The sequence below is a fragment of the Atractosteus spatula genome, chromosome 11 (assembly GCF_055471065.1).
Source record: "Atractosteus spatula isolate fAtrSpa1 chromosome 11, fAtrSpa1.hap1, whole genome shotgun sequence".
Lineage (NCBI taxonomy): Eukaryota > Metazoa > Chordata > Actinopteri > Semionotiformes > Lepisosteidae > Atractosteus > Atractosteus spatula.
Window position 1 is genome coordinate 46,911,446 of NC_142716.1, and position 15,579 is coordinate 46,927,024.

Below are 15,579 nucleotides of genomic sequence, written 5' to 3' on the forward strand. Positions count from 1 at the left end.
GGACGCAGTGAAAGCTGAGCGGAAAAAGGCAGTGCACGGACTCGAATTGAGGAAGCTGAATCATTTTATAAGTAGTCAATTAATTTCCTTTACTTTTTTCCATGGAACTGTCCCTCGGTGTCGTCTTTTGTGTGTGTGTGTGTTGATGCCACGACTTCTTAAGACCGAAAATTCTTTCTCGCTGGCTTTAGAAGCGAGCATGACCTCATGTATTATTAATGGTAATGGCTATGGTTTTTTTTTAAAAAAAAGAAAAGTCTCTCCCTGCACCACCCTTGTTCACTTTTTGCGAATGCTTAAAGTAGCTGTGGAATGACGACGACCTTGCAAAAATTGCACGTACCCTGTAACCTATTTTTGAATGTGGTTCTCATAAAAAAAACTCTAGGTTCTATAAACACAAGTTATTAACCGATAGGCTCACTTTCAGGAAGTTATTTCCAGTTTTAGCACGGTTTTTATTTATGTATATGGCGGGTACTTCGACTTGCTATGGCAACGTCATTACCTGTCAAGTTAATAAATGTGGAGGACAGCTGGAGAACTTTATTATGTATTGGGGGGTTAAAACATCCCATAGCCAATAGCTTCCGTGAACAGATCAAATACAATATCATATTAACGTGTCGGAGGAGAATTCCAATACCAGTAATTACACCTTAGCGACAAAAAAGGCAAGGGGTTCTTACTGGAACTGTATCCTGAGGTGAAACTACTGATTTCCTATTCCTTTGCGTCACCTTTGCCTGTGTCCACCTCAAAAGAACCAAACGGATTAGGAACACGAGCACCTTTAAAAAGTAAAGTAAATACATATCTTTGGTAGGATACTTTAAAGCTGTGTAACTTCCGAGAATTCAAGGAATTTTGCCTTTTTAATGATACTATACAGAAGAGCTAAGAACGTATTTGCTTATGGCCTGTGCTCCATTGATTCAGGTGTTATCGTAAGGCAACTTTCTCAGTATTTCTGCACAAGACACGTCCCCTTGTTAGTTGCAACAGGTGCGAAACACGGCCTCGTGCTTTAAAACTATGTTTCCTGTGTAAAAATACGTTTAACAAATAAAACTTAAGCAGCCCTTTTCAATTGTACATTTTATTAGTGCAAAATAATATTTTTTTTTACAAATTGTTAGAATTTTTTTCCCAAATAGTCTTTACATACTGTATAACATTATTTTACAAACCTTAAAAGCTTTATAATGACAGATGCACGAAATTATCGTAACAAAACATGTAAACATTTTCAAATGAAGGACTCCCATAGGGAAGGTTAGACCAGAGATGGTACAAATTGGCTGAAAAAGTTCTCAGCATGAATCTAACAAAATATGTTTTTTTTTTAGATACACCTGGAACATTTGTTATCATTCTGTACAGATTAAGGACTGGATTAAATCAAACCTGTGACTCACCCCCAACACTCCCAAATTAAATTGCCTGTATTTGTTGGCATCTATTGTTCTTTCCAGAGCTTTTCATACTTCTACCTAATGGTAACTTGCAATTAACTCCCCCAATTTATCATTTGAAAGTGGTGAGTGGGTTTAATTCTTGATTCGATCTAGACCTTAAACTTAATAATACAGTTAAAGAAAAACAAACTCATAAAACAAAAATAGAATTGTACAGCCATTTCATTATACCATAGTTTCGTCTTTCTGTTCTCCCTCCACATGACTTACGGAGAATGTCAGCTCAAAGCCTAGTCACACAAGGTCATATTTCATATTTCAGTCCCTTTTATCTGCGTACCAAAATGCAGGTGCAAAAATAAAGACTAGAATTTTTACATTATTTTCTAATCTTGAGATGTACCATACTGCATCTCCTTCTAGGTACAGTAATTGCACGTTACAATGTGCATATGGAGATCAGCCAGCTACTCTTTTTAAGGAATTACGTTTTCCCACTTGGGATAATGGAAAAATTCCTTCACCTCCCTGAGAAAATAAAAACTTCCTCCCATGGGAGGTCACTTCAGTCAAAGTGTTTCAAGAGAGTCTCTTAGATTCGAGGTGCTGTATTGCAGTATATAATTCCGTGTATAATTCAGGTAGTAAGCAATGTCAGTGCATTATCAGATCCTTCCTGGCATACAGAGTCACAGCTAGCATTGTGTATTAACTGAGATTCAGGATATATGGGTTATTAGGGATGAGGTGTAAATGTGCCCTTTGATTTTCACACTGCATAATGTGTGTTGGTTTACAATAAGATTTAGAAAAAAATAAAATCTGTTTCTGGTGATTGTGGGTATTAGTGCTGTAAGAATTGTGCAATTGGTTCTAGCTGCAATGGGAAAACATGATTATTGTGGCAAGTTCTTGCAGTTTATGCATGATATTGGTTAACGAACATTTCAAATTATTGCACATTTCATCAGATATTCACTAGCGGCACAGTACATGCAAACAATGAGGAGACAGACAAGATATTGCATGGCATATGGCAAAGTTCTTCACTGTCCATGAAAACTGTATAAAAATAAAAATAAATCACAATAATAATTAAAAATACCTCACAGAACCAAATGGTAGGATAAAGTGAGGAACTGTGTCAGAGTATGGGTAATTTCATGCTGGAAATAATGAAATACATTATGTTTTGGTTGTAGAACCTGCAGACGTCACTCTCTTTTTCCAGCATGTAATTATTGTGTAACTAATGTCTACTTGTTCATCAAATATGTGGACAAATGACAATATGTTTTAAATATGTGGACAAAATGGACAAATCCTGGTTACTATGAAAAGGATACAGAAAGCATTATACAGTATGTGCTCATATCTGTTTTGATTGGACTGCAAAGCAATTGCCTATCTCTATGCTAACAGTAAATCTTGGCCATATTTTTTCATTAAATTAGTATGTACAGAAAAACATACACTTTTGCATAATTGCAAAGTGGAAGAGTTGCTTCTTTTGTGAAAATTTAAATAATCGTAATGAAAAATCATTCATAAAAGGATTTATTTCCTAGTTATCTGTCAAAAGCAGTCAGGTCAGTTAAACTGCTAGTTAGGTTCTTTTTAGCAATACAAAAAAAAATCAAAATATTAAGATATGAATTACCTCAATTTCTCTCTTCAGTTGAACTTTCACTGCACAAAAGCTCAACAGAAAAGGACTGTCATAGGCTCTTCATAGAGAGCATTGTATCTTACAGAGCCATACTCGAACTCGAGCATACTGTAGGACAGAAAAGCAAGTGAGCAGGTCCCAACAGGGGGAATAATGAGGAGGTGCCCGTGTCCTTTCCTCGTGGACTGAACAATGCACAGTAGCCACCTGACCTACCCAGCATGCTCCCGAGCCACACTAAGACACCCCCACAGAGGGAATACCCTCTAATGTTTGTCAGAGCTCACCCAATCAGGTGGGCTCTTCTGAAAGATGATAAAACCTCACCTGTAAGGACAAACATTTTGTGACGACAAAAAAACACTGTCGGAAAACCCTCTTAAAAAAGTCAACACAAACTTTCTGCAAAATTATTTTCCACCCTCATGAGCCATGAGGGGCAGGGGTCACCGGCCTTGCACCTCCTAGATTACAGTGTATGAAAAACAGCAGTGACAAGCTATTGTTCCCAGCACCAGGAGACACGGACTTCAGTCCAGGTACAGAAGAGCCGCTCTTCTGTACTCTTTTTCCCTGAGATTCAGAAGCCTCCAGGCTACGGCTTTCCATGAAGCCAGCTGCTTTCCGGGCACGTCATCAGGAATGAGCGCCGCTGAAAGTGGAGATGGGGAGGCAGAGGAGTGAGCAGAACTCAGGGCAGAGCGGCTGAGAGGACAGGGCCTTCCGGATCCTCCAGTGCATCCCACTTTCCGGCTTGTAGCAGACGGAAATCTCGCATCTGCAAGGCAAGAGGGAAAACCGGTCAGCATGCTGCTCCCTAACCCAAAACCTGCAAAACACGAGTCAGGTAACTGCAAAGCAATAAGAAGCAGCAAGCACTCACAGTAGAACATAGCTTTATAATTCTAGTTCCATTTTTTTACCTACTTTGAAATGAGGTAAAAACAGAAAAAGTTCAAGCAGTGTTTGGGGTAGCCATGTTAGTACTGTGGTTCCTGCCATGCATTCTACTTCAGTACTGTGCTTAAAAAATGCTTATTGCTTTTAAGGCCAAAGTAGTTAAGGCCTGCTATACAAAGCATGTTTGATTTCCAAGGCATGATAACAGCGAACGAAGCCTGCTTCAATTCACTTAACATGCAATAAATATGAATATGAAATGAATGACTGAAAATGAATAACCGGCCTTCAGCACCTGGTCACACTCTGAAAGATCTTCCTCTCATCCTGGTCCAAACACACAGCAAAGGTGGTGTTGCAAGCTCCTGACACCTGGACTTTGTCCACCTTCACCTGCGTGGTGTTGAGTTGCTGCAGAATTATTTGAAAAAACAAGGTTTAGGACATTCTGAAAAAGGTCACAAAAAATTCAAATCCGACCAGCGTAAATAACTTCTGAGTGAGCCAGCTTTGTACACCTTTCTCACTATGTGTCCTGTCTTGAAGCCAGTCAGTGAAATGCATTTGAACACGTTTTCAGGTTTCGGCTAACTATGGCTCGCAGTGCCTTCTTGATCTTACCACCAAAGGCATTTTCCCAGCTTCAGATGGAAACTGTTTTCAGTCTTGTTTCAATGAGTTCTGGAAGCCATCTTGAACCAAGGCTGGTTCCCTGCCTTCTGCTCACCTGATTGTAACCTTTTTTGGACTTGGAGTTTTGTCTCTTCAGAACTTCTGTCATGGTCAGCTGAAGGCACTCCATTTTTGAATCTAAACAAAATTGGACAGAGCGGATTACAACAGATCTGCCTGTTACTCTGCCCTGCCCCTGCTGGGTTTCGATCATAGTCTCTTGCAGACTCATGGTGTACATAGCGCCACCCCCTGGACAGCACTGAATTCCTCTGGGCCAAAACACCGGCTCTTCTACTGCAGCAGAACTTTACACTAAGTTTCAAGGGCGTTACATCACTTCAGTAATACGCTCTGTGTGGTGAGCCCTGTTGCAAATGTATGTATATTTTACATTCTGGCACCGTTTACATTCTACATGGGGAAGTTAGTTTCACCATTGGACGTGCTAAATGATTTCATTCACTAAAGTATAAAAAGAAAAATGATAATTCTTTAATCAAATTGTGACACTGGACTTTGACTTGTCTGCAACACAACACTTCAAGTTTTAAAACTTCCAGATACACAACTGTGATACCTGCCTAACCAATATCACTTCTAGAGTGTATTTATTATTTGATGCTGTACTTGTCATATCATGAAGTATTACATCATTCCCTGCTGTTTGATAGAAAATTTGCATCCTCAAATTCAAGGTATCAGAGAAGAACCCTCAGCTCCATACCTAGTTCTTCTGGTTTCTTACAGGCTTTGGTAAGATTAACAGAGGTGCAGATTTTATCCACTTTACTCCACTGATTTCGCCCACTGACGCTCACCTAGAAGAGCAAAAAACAAACACGCTTGCAAGCTTCCCACAGCAGAATGTACATCCTGCAGTTTGAGGAGATGTACAAAATTAAACACTGAAAAAGAAAAGGGTTTTGTGCTGTGCACCAGGTTTGAATAATTAAAAAAAACACAATTTGGGGACACTTCAGACCAATGTCATTCTTCAGCCCTGTAAAAAGGTGTGTAACTAGTGCTGTAAACCTGGTGCTGTTCCAAAGTATTTTACAGATGTCATGATGATGTTACAGTGCCTAAAGGCTCCGCAGACCCCAGTCCTGCCATTTTCTATAGTCGCAGGGGGGAATTGTTCCATGTTTGTGCGTATGATCAGTGCTCTAAATTAAATTCCATTATCTACCTTATTGTAAACGATTTCTAGTGTTAACGGCACTGCTTCCCGGTCCCCGTCAATCCCAAATCTTTTGCAGACTGGCCCTGCAAAAGGAAATGCGGCAAGTTTCAGAAGGGGCAAGCAAAGACAACAGGGCTGTGTGCGGGCAGGTGCGCTCCTGCTTGGCTTGGATCGCTGCTGCTGTACTCAAATAAATCATTCATTATAATTATTTATTTGATTAAATTAAATAATTTATCATTACTAGACAATAAGATATGAGAAAGGAACTCAGACAAAAGCAATCAAACAAATGAATTTCAGCATTTTTTGGTTTAGCAAATTATTTTTAGGTATATACCTGATCCAGGTATTTTGGGAAATTGCCAGTCACGTGTTCCTTGTTGCTCACGGTCTGACACGTGACTTGACACTGACTCCGTTTTTTTAGCTCAACATTCAACACAGTAAGAGCAATCTGAGATTAATTTTCAAAGGAATTTGTCACCGGGTTTTCCTTTCCGGAAGAATGCAGAAACTGAACAGCTGAGCCGGCAAACGCAACAATTTGAGCGATGCGGAAAATGTTACGGAATTTCTGCAAGTGTTCTGTCACTCCACGGTCCTGTCGCGCTTAAAGTTTAAAGTGCTTCAAGGTTTAAGTGCTTAAAGCGTTGTTAACCCCTTTCATTCTCTGTCCCCTTCTCAGTTGCAGAAAGGAGAAACGCGCCCTATACCGATGTTTAAACACGTTTGTTTTAAGCTTGCAGTTTGATTTAAAAAAGTGTTAGAATTAGTTAAAATTTGTTTATCTTTGTTGGCGACATTAAATGGGAACTACAGTCCCAATTTCTCAGAACGGTTACTATATCTCGGTAACAAAATAAACTAACGGCATCACAAAATTTGCCAAATCCCGAATTAAGCACAAAATCGTGAATTTCGCAGAAGTGCTGGATGGTCGTAATGTTGTCGCAAACCCCTGATCTCGCCAGGGGCAAGGACTGTGACGTAAAATCGGCCTTTCCTGCTCACTAGTCACAGTAATGACTCGTGTAATGCGATGTGCGAGCGAGTGAGTACAGGCTGTACAAACAGACATTTCACCGCAGGACGTTTCCAGCGTGATCTGCATACAGAGTTAACAAAGAGTATTTGTTGGCAAAATTGTCTCTAAATCGAGAGCAATATCTTCTTGTTTACAATGTAATAGGGCCACTTCACCTCTCCGGAAGTTTTGTTGCCTCGGTCTTAATCGCAGACAAGGACAGCAAAATGGCGCCGCGCATACCTGGAAATTTTGTCTATTTTGTGGCGGAAATTGGAGCTTTTACAAGTTACTGTGTACATTTTACTTTTACTATTGTTGGACAACGCACTCATCAATGCTAATTCTTTCTAACCCTCGAAATATAAAAATAGTGATGCAGTTCCCCTATTAAAGGTTATTGCTAATGTATTGAATACGCCCCTGCGTACAACAGCCGCCCGGGCTGAGGGAGGTCTCCTTTAGCTCAGCCGGCAGTGAGGGCAAGGGGGGAAACCCGAAGAACCATTACACTAATTAACAGATGTTCGTCAATAAGCAGGCTGAGGGCGCGATGGCTCCCCCTACTGCCCGTACTCACCAGAGGCCTTGACTGCACGAGTCCCAGCGGTGTGGCCCAGCTCCAGGGAGTGGATGAACACCTCCGTTCGCTTCATCCCGCCCGCCAGCGTCAGCTACCACGGCACAGAGCAGCCAATCAGCCGACCAGGTTAGATCACACGGAAACACGTCTATCGATCGTGCAAATCACACGACTGGAAATGCTAGGCATTAATGCCGGCACTACTCTAATACTAGTCCGAAGCCAGCAGCCTTATCACCCTGCAACTCACAACTGGCAGCCCACTGAAGCCCAGCAGGTGTGAGCCTGGTCAGTCCCTGGACAGGAGACCTCCTGGGAAAGCTAAGGTTGCTGCTGGAAGAGGTGTTAGAGGGGCCAGCAGGGGGCACTCACCCTGCAGCTTATGTGGGTCCTAATGCCCCAGTATAGTGATGGGGACACTATATTGTAAAAAGGTGCCGTCCTTCGGATGAGACAAAAAACCGAGGTCCTGACTCTCTGTGGTCATTAAAAATCCCAGGGCGTTTCTCAAAAAGAGTAGGGGCATTACCCTGGCACCCTGGTCAAATTTCCCATTGGCCTTTACCAATCATGGCCTCCTAATAATCCCCCTCTCTGAACTGGCTTCATCACTCTGCTCTCCTCCCCACTGAGAGCTGGTGTGTGGGGAGAGTACTGGTGCACTATGGCTGCCGTCACATCCTCCAGGTGGGGCTGCACATTGGTGGTGGAGGGGATCCCCATTACCTGTAAAGCCCTTTTGAGTGGAGTGTCCAGGAAAGTGCTATAGAAGTTTAAGAAATAATAAGGAAGGATCTGGACAAGCCTGCTGGGCTCAGAGCGCGATGGGGCAGGTGGAGGGTCAGACTGCCGGCCTCACCTCAGCCTGGTAGAGCTGGACCAGCACTGGACGAGCTGCGTGTCTGCAGTAGTACAGAACCATGTCCGCCAGGATGGGCAGCCGCTCCCTGGTGCTGCTGGACACGTCAGGCTCGGTTTTGGAAGTTTGCTGAAAAACGCACAGAACCCTTATATCTGAGCCATACGAAAACAACTGTTAAAGATGTGGCACAGCATAAGCATATCTTTTTTTAATGGATATTACTCAGACTAAACTTGTAGATTAAATGGAGAATTTTCTGTTTTAATACAACACAAGAAATGAAAGCTATAGCACTTTTGTACCCATATGACTTAAAATACTCAAGCATGCACACACTTTACTGATAGATGTACACACTCATACTGTAGATACAGGCGGAAAATCATTTTATGGTCTACATTTTGCCTTAACTTTTATATTTTATATTTTGTAATTCTCCGTTTCAAAATTCAGATAAGATCTTTGATCCTATGTACGTTACAGCTCTCGCATTTATATTTAATTGTTAATTGTCTATAGTTATCTGTTATTTTCTGCAGTAAGAGTAAAATCAGGATCCAAAGCTGGCTGGTCAGAGCTGCTCAGAAGACAGCGCCCTCACCTGGCAGAGCACCTCCACGGGCAGGTTCAGGAGGCTGAGCATGTTGCGCTTATACCAGGGATCCAGCATGCCGAGGTATTGCGCAATGTCGTTGGTGCTATCCTCCAGGCAGGGCAGACTCGGGTCCTGTGCCAAGAGACAAGATTTCTGGTTTAGTTTGGCATGCTGTATTCTTATAACACATATCATATCACAAAGGCAAAAAAAACTGGGGGGAAAATAAGTGAAATATGTTTATTTTACTGTAATATTAAAATTTAACCCATACTTTACTGTAATAATAAAATTTAACCTGTATTTAGAATGTATTTTTGTTTTATAAAGCTTTTTTTATTGCAGGACCTTTTCATCTCTGTACGCCTGGGTTCACATAAGAATGCTGCTCAATGAATCACAGCAATTTACTACCACTGAAAATCAATAACAACATTTCTCCTGCTTCCATCCTAATGTCAGTGCCTTTCCTCTTCATTCATCTTGGCATGCAGCACAACTGCAGTGAAAGGGGACTCCCTGCTGGGTATTTACCACGGCCATGCTGCCCCTCCCAGGGCTGTCTGACAGACTGCCAGAGCTGGACACTCCCACTGCAGGGCTGCTGGAGTTCCTCTTCACTGGGATGAAAAAGAACTGGAGCTTAAATAGCCTGGTTAGGCGAGGGCACCTGCTTTCCTGAAGTCTAGAGGGAAAAAAAATACATGCACATTTATAAAGACAACCATAGATACACACACAAGCATATCAGGCAGATAATGAGTTGTGCATATGAATATTAATCAATTCTCATCCAAACATAGTCTTCTTTAAACACTGCCACTATGTGCCCTTACACACATCATAACTTGATAGGGCACTCTTTCCAAAAGGTCTAATTCTTTTTGTCTGATCAGAGTTGGCTATATCAAGGGGAAGAGTCCTAAATAAGGCAAAACAACAGTGTCTGGCTGCTAACTTTACATATGTGATGCTGACGTATCAGTGTGACCAGACACTTCAGCAGAATTTATTAATATTTCATAATATCATGAACACAGCCTTGAAAAATGAGAAAAATCTGAACCAAGTTAGTTAAATGGATTATTCAGATTTTACCTGAGATTACTGTAGGCTCTCGCCACTTTTCCGGTGATCTGATCTGCACCAAAAACCACCACCCTGAGGGTTGTGGTTTTGGTGTCCTCGTCGCAGCTCAGGATAGGTCTCCTCCTGTAGCAGACATTCCTGAGAAACATCTTCTCTGGGCTCTGCAGGTGAACCTGCTGGGGCAGAGAGTTCGACCTCTTGGATCTGATCGTTACATAGTCTTTGGCCTCTGTGTTTCCCAAGCTTTTTGCCCGGTTTAGCGAGTTGCTGCTCTTGGACTTGAATAGCATGGAGATGCGTTTGCCCAGCCTGGCTCTGGCTTTGGGAGTTTTGTCTGTGCTGCTCTCCTCCTCGGTGTCCTCACAGAAGTCGCTGTCCATCCCCGAGGCCACCGACAGCCGGCTGGGCCCCGACGAGGAGGAGGAGATGGAGGAGAAGGAGTTATTGGAGAGCATGGAGTCCTTGGAGGCGGTGGAGAGGATGGAGACGGTGGAGAAGGTGGAGGCTCTGTGATCCACACAGCCGTTCACTGCCACTTCCTCCTCCTCCACGTCCTCCTCGTCCTCCTCATCGTCCTCCCCCTCATCTGGCTGGGACTGAGCTTCAGCCAGGTCACACTCGGCCTGGAAGATCTCGTTCAAAATGTCTGAGAATACAGACAATGACAAAAGAAAGTGTAAAAACACCTGCAGCAGGCTGAAAGCTGTACAGTTAGCTAGTTTTTGTACCTGTTCCACAATAAACTGTGCTTCACAATCAGAATTCTAAAGTAGACATCTTTAACACTTTTCCAAGAGTATCCCAATCCAGAACCTTGCCAATACAGTAATTTACTAAATAATCTATTTTTAAAGATTAGAAACACTAGTAAGTTAATGATCCATTAAGCAAGTGATTTGCTTGATTACTAAAACAACTTGTTATGCCAAATTACCTCTAAATGACATAACCTACAGTAATAAGCCACCATCTTAAGAGAATGCAATTAAATATCTCTGTTAGTGTTTTAACGGTTTACTATAAAACCTGTTGGATTGCTGCTATGTCAGGGTCTGCAAAGCAATTATCTAAGATAATTTAGACATGGCCTTCTGGAGAATGGTCAGATTGCTGTATTCAAATGTTTGACAGAACTTATTTAAACACAGACCCAGTGCTATACAGGCTCATTGGTACAGAAAATGGTATTATAGGTGAGCTAGTGTTTTTAGGAATCTGAAAAAAAAATCCAATTTTGGCATTGCAAGAGTCTTAGACAACCTGCATCAAAAAAGAGGTTAAACTTTGCTATAATACAGCAATGATCAGTTTTCAGCACATTGCAAATACCCACACAATCTAACTCCATTACTACCACCGTTCAGTAAGGGTCACTGTGGACTTGCATCTTCCAAGCTTGACGTTTAGTTACAAGGAATGGATCATACACTAAAAGATGAGGAACTAACAATGTGTTTTATTTAGAGCACAGTTAGCCTGTTGTTTCGACACCATAACCAGTTTGTAATAACTTCTTTATGTGTATAAGTCAACAGAAAGAGGACTAGTAAAAATAAAAAGTTAAAAGCAGTACAGTGCTGTATTGAAGTAAGACAGTGAAGTTGATACAGCTATACCCCTATTCAACAGTTCGGTTCAAGTCTAACCAATGTGACAAGATGGCAGAATTTGTAGGCATGTTCAATATTTGAATGTTCGGCACTAACTGGCCAGGCTGAGGAAATCACAGCCCTGGCCCTCACTTGTAAGGAATGAACGAGGGAGCTGCTGACAGAGTGAAGACAGGTGGAGGGAGGGTGTGAGGGAAAATTCCCACAACATGGGGCTCAGGAGGTGAGATATTTAAGCATGGGAAAGAGGAGGTGCATGATAATAACAACAGAAACTTCTGTTTAAAAGCTCTGCGGGAGAAAGCGATAGATCCTCTTACCGAAATTGTCCTTATCCCAGTGGTACGTGTGACACCTGGCAATGGGCAGTGACAGAGTCTGCAGCATGCCTGTCGCAGTGAGGAGGAAACACAATTTTAATTCAGTTCTTGAAAAGCTCACACTGGCTGTAAGTCACATGTAAGAGTGCTCATGAAAACACCCGAAGGAGGCCTCACCTTCTGGTTTCTTACTGTTTGGCACCGGAAGTCCGATTTTCTCCCTAAGCCTTTCCAGATCCTCCAGTAAATGCTCCCTGGCCTTGTCAATGTCCTCCACAGAAACAGCTGTTTCCAAAATGTCTGTGATGTCTGAAAAGATGGGACTGAGTTCTTCTACGTTTTTCGACTGGAGGAGATAAAAAAATCAGTTCAACAAATTAAGTATTTTTCATAAGAGACTTCCTAACTTCCTGTAGATTTTATGGCAATTTAATCGTCTTAAAATGAATTCCGACACTGTGGAAATCTTATGAAATAACAAGGAATCTATATGTACACATTTCACAAATGTGTAACTATTTCACAAATACTAGAAGTATTTACTTTGAACTCATTTGGACTTCACTTAATATTTCAAAGGCTGAAGAGTGGCCTGAAAACGGTATCTTAAAACTTTAGTCACAACTCACAGACTTTTTAAAACATCATGACTTCCTTGATATCCAGAAAATTGAAACAATCAGTTTCACTATTTCCACAGCAGGTGGCAACATTTTTCATTTCTTAGGTGCTCGTTAAACAGGTGTTGAGAAACTATAGGGAAATTTTTAATATTAATTTAGTTCCAATCAAATTAGTACAGCTACCCAATGTATCTCCACACAATACTCTCTCCATTATCCTTGGTTTTGGACAAAAGGCTCCACCTATTGACAGTCTTGCAAACATGGCAAAGAAAACAAATCTATAAATTTGCCACGTTTATGCCTGGGCCAGATGTGTAGCTCATTAAGAAAACTGGTCTAAAACAGCCAGGTTACACCAAGAAGAACAACACATGGTAATACAGGTTTAACTATTATTTTTTCAAAGGACAAGATGTTGCAAAGCATGTGGTTTTTCTGAAATAAGGAAGGAAACTGTGGCTTTCACGGTTTCTTCCTAAATGGACACATGATATAGAGTATGTTACTGTTGTCCTGCAGCCGTTGCTAAAATACTATAAATAAAGAAACCCTGCAGTATTTTATCATGATTTCCACATCCACATTCATATAATTTATATGATGTATTTGTTGGTGTTTCATTGAAAGCACCACACATTATACATACTGTAGCTTTACTTAAAATCAATTAAGAGATATATCTTCAAATATAAATACCTGTCACTTTAAGAGTGTAGTTTTTAAAGCAAGATGGTCAGTTAAATATTGGTGCAAAGTATCAAGTCATTCCCAGTGTGCCTGTTTACGTTTCTCTGAAGATGTCTCCAGTCTGGATGAAGTAAGAGCATTTCACTTCTGCCCATTGTTTTTAAAGTCCTGAGTTTGGTTGTAGTACAAAACAAGTTCTTAAAAATAACAAATAAGCCCCAGTCTTTTTTTAAATCTCAGGAGAGATTGAGCTATTCTGAGACACAATAACCCTCTGTCTCCCTGTGCCATTAAATGAGATGTGCTGGACTGTACAAATCTACTTCTGAACTCACGTGTTAAATATATCCAACAAGCAAATGGCACATGTACGTATCTGGCCAAGTTTACCTCCAGCACTTTCTGCATGCAGTCCAGGGGGTACCGAGCGCCAAAAGCAGACTGATAAGCGTGTTTGATGAGGATGATGTAGGCATCTTTCTGTGAGTGCCTGACATTGCTGAGCTGCTCTGACACCGCCAGGAACTCCGGAGGGATATCAGAGGGATTCATCAGCAGCACCGTTCTGGCAAAAAACACGCAAATTGAGAAAAGACACCCTGGACACACAGTCGGGAATAAGTCTGGAAAACCTAAGTATCATCCAGGAAAGCCTTGGACACATTTACATCTGAGTTCCTGTCTGGGTTCTTTCACCTTTTATTCCTCAGCTGCCTGAATTTTATGTACTTTTCTGCCATGAGCATTGCCACAGATCATGTGGTTTTGTATTCAAGACACCTAGATCAAAAAGTATCTGCAACGTGAAGTAATTTTGAGCAGTAGAAGAGATATAAAAGCTGTTCACTACACCCTGAAAGCTTGGAAATTGCTGAAGAGTTACCACCAACACAGAAGGCTCTGAAAATATCTCCTGGGGTTCAGGAACTAGCACTGCAAATACACAAGTGTGAAAGCTAAATCTGTAACGAGCAGATAGCAGTGAGAAGAGGCATGCATGTAAACAGCACAGGAGACCGAGAAGAGAAACGTGTGCAGGCCCCCCTCTTTCTTCCTCTTCGTGTGAAGTGCGGCGGAAGCAAGCTGCAAGGCTCAGTGCACAAAAACACTAAGCAGAAGCTAAAAACGACGGTAAGAGAACCCAAAAAAAGCCAATCAGAGCAAAAATAAAGTACGTAACATGTTTCACATTGCCGTAAGTCAGTAAGTTCAATGGGCAGTTATCTTGTGTCTGGAAGGGTACAATCATCATTAGAGTTTTAACATCTTTGACAAGGCATTTCATTCTGACGCCTAACTTACGAGAGTACGTCGAGTGTACACCTTTCTCCCAGTCCTAGATCTGTACAGTGAAATCCAGAATCAGGTGTTATATTGTCATTTAAAGGTTAGGTGTGAATGGGGAATTAGGATCTGGAACTGAAAGCGTGAGACAGGGGTCGCCAGGCCCTGGTCCAGAAAAGCCACCCTTCAGCAGGTCTTAGATGTCACCCTTAAGTGTTCAGCCTGGGACACACGTGAGTTTTGATCAATTTAATAAGTTCATTGGTTCAGTTAAGTCAAGAATAGCCTGTTGTGATCCTTGAAATCTGCATTTTCATGTCAGGTGATCCCTAAACAGCTTAATTGAACACATTACCTGCTTCAGCAGGACAAAACTAAATTATTTTGTTTAATTTTTGTCAATTTAAGGGCAAAATTGTTGCTGCATTGTTCCTCTCCCAGACCATTGGATGACCACCCTGGTGTAAGACTCGTACTTGTGTTTAAAGTGACTCATAGTTATACACTAGGGCCTTTCATTGTTGCAGTCAGGATGATCAACTCCCAGAATCACTCATCCACTATCCAGCCCGAGACTTAAAGAAGAGAGTAGATTTATCAGATAAGAACAGAATAAGGTTATGATAAGCACTTTGTAAACACTGTAAATTTCTTAGTTTTTCTTTTTACAATGAAACTTTGCAAACCAGCTTTGTGTTGAATGATCTATACCCTGGGACCTTACTGAATTATTCCCTTGCAAATTACTGGATTAGCTGGAGAGAGGCTGCCCCAAACCCATTTTAACACAGACTTTTCTTCTGCGTCTACTTACATGGTCTTGGATTGCTGATTGTCAGTGGCTAATCCTTGCTCTTCTCTTACAAGCCTGTGATAGGAAATCCCTGTGGAAATAAAAAAATAAATAAAATCTGTAAAACTGATCAGAGAGGGGTGAGTAAAGGGTGTAAAGACCCCAGTGAACTAGGAGGCCAAAGCTAAATGTTTGAAAAACAAAGTGAAAGACAGCAAACAGTCTGTTCATTTCTTTTGCTGTTGCTTGAAGGCACAA

At 41.4% G+C, this 15,579-nt stretch overlaps 1 protein-coding gene across 2 annotated transcripts in view; it reads right to left on the reverse strand.

The window, feature by feature from the left end:
- Nucleotides 1-3,664: 3,664 nt before the first annotated feature.
- The window catches only part of pik3r5 (phosphoinositide-3-kinase, regulatory subunit 5), a 33,523-nt gene continuing 21,608 nt past the window's right edge, over nt 3,665-15,579 (reverse strand). For both annotated transcript variants that reach the window (XM_088927904.1, XM_088927905.1), the window contains exons 6-19: nt 15,343-15,412; nt 13,635-13,809; nt 12,109-12,277; nt 11,932-12,000; nt 10,011-10,647; nt 9,447-9,597; nt 8,919-9,044; nt 8,315-8,443; nt 7,453-7,546; nt 5,852-5,928; nt 5,387-5,480; nt 4,715-4,797; nt 4,283-4,398; nt 3,665-3,865 (exon numbers count right to left, since the gene is read on the reverse strand). In XM_088927904.1, the coding sequence (XP_088784030.1) occupies nt 3,724-3,865; nt 4,283-4,398; nt 4,715-4,797; nt 5,387-5,480; nt 5,852-5,928; nt 7,453-7,546; nt 8,315-8,443; nt 8,919-9,044; nt 9,447-9,597; nt 10,011-10,647; nt 11,932-12,000; nt 12,109-12,277; nt 13,635-13,809; nt 15,343-15,412 (2,132 nt within the window). In that variant the 3' untranslated portion in view covers nt 3,665-3,723. The remainder of the gene's footprint in view (nt 3,866-4,282; nt 4,399-4,714; nt 4,798-5,386; nt 5,481-5,851; nt 5,929-7,452; nt 7,547-8,314; nt 8,444-8,918; nt 9,045-9,446; nt 9,598-10,010; nt 10,648-11,931; nt 12,001-12,108; nt 12,278-13,634; nt 13,810-15,342; nt 15,413-15,579) is intronic.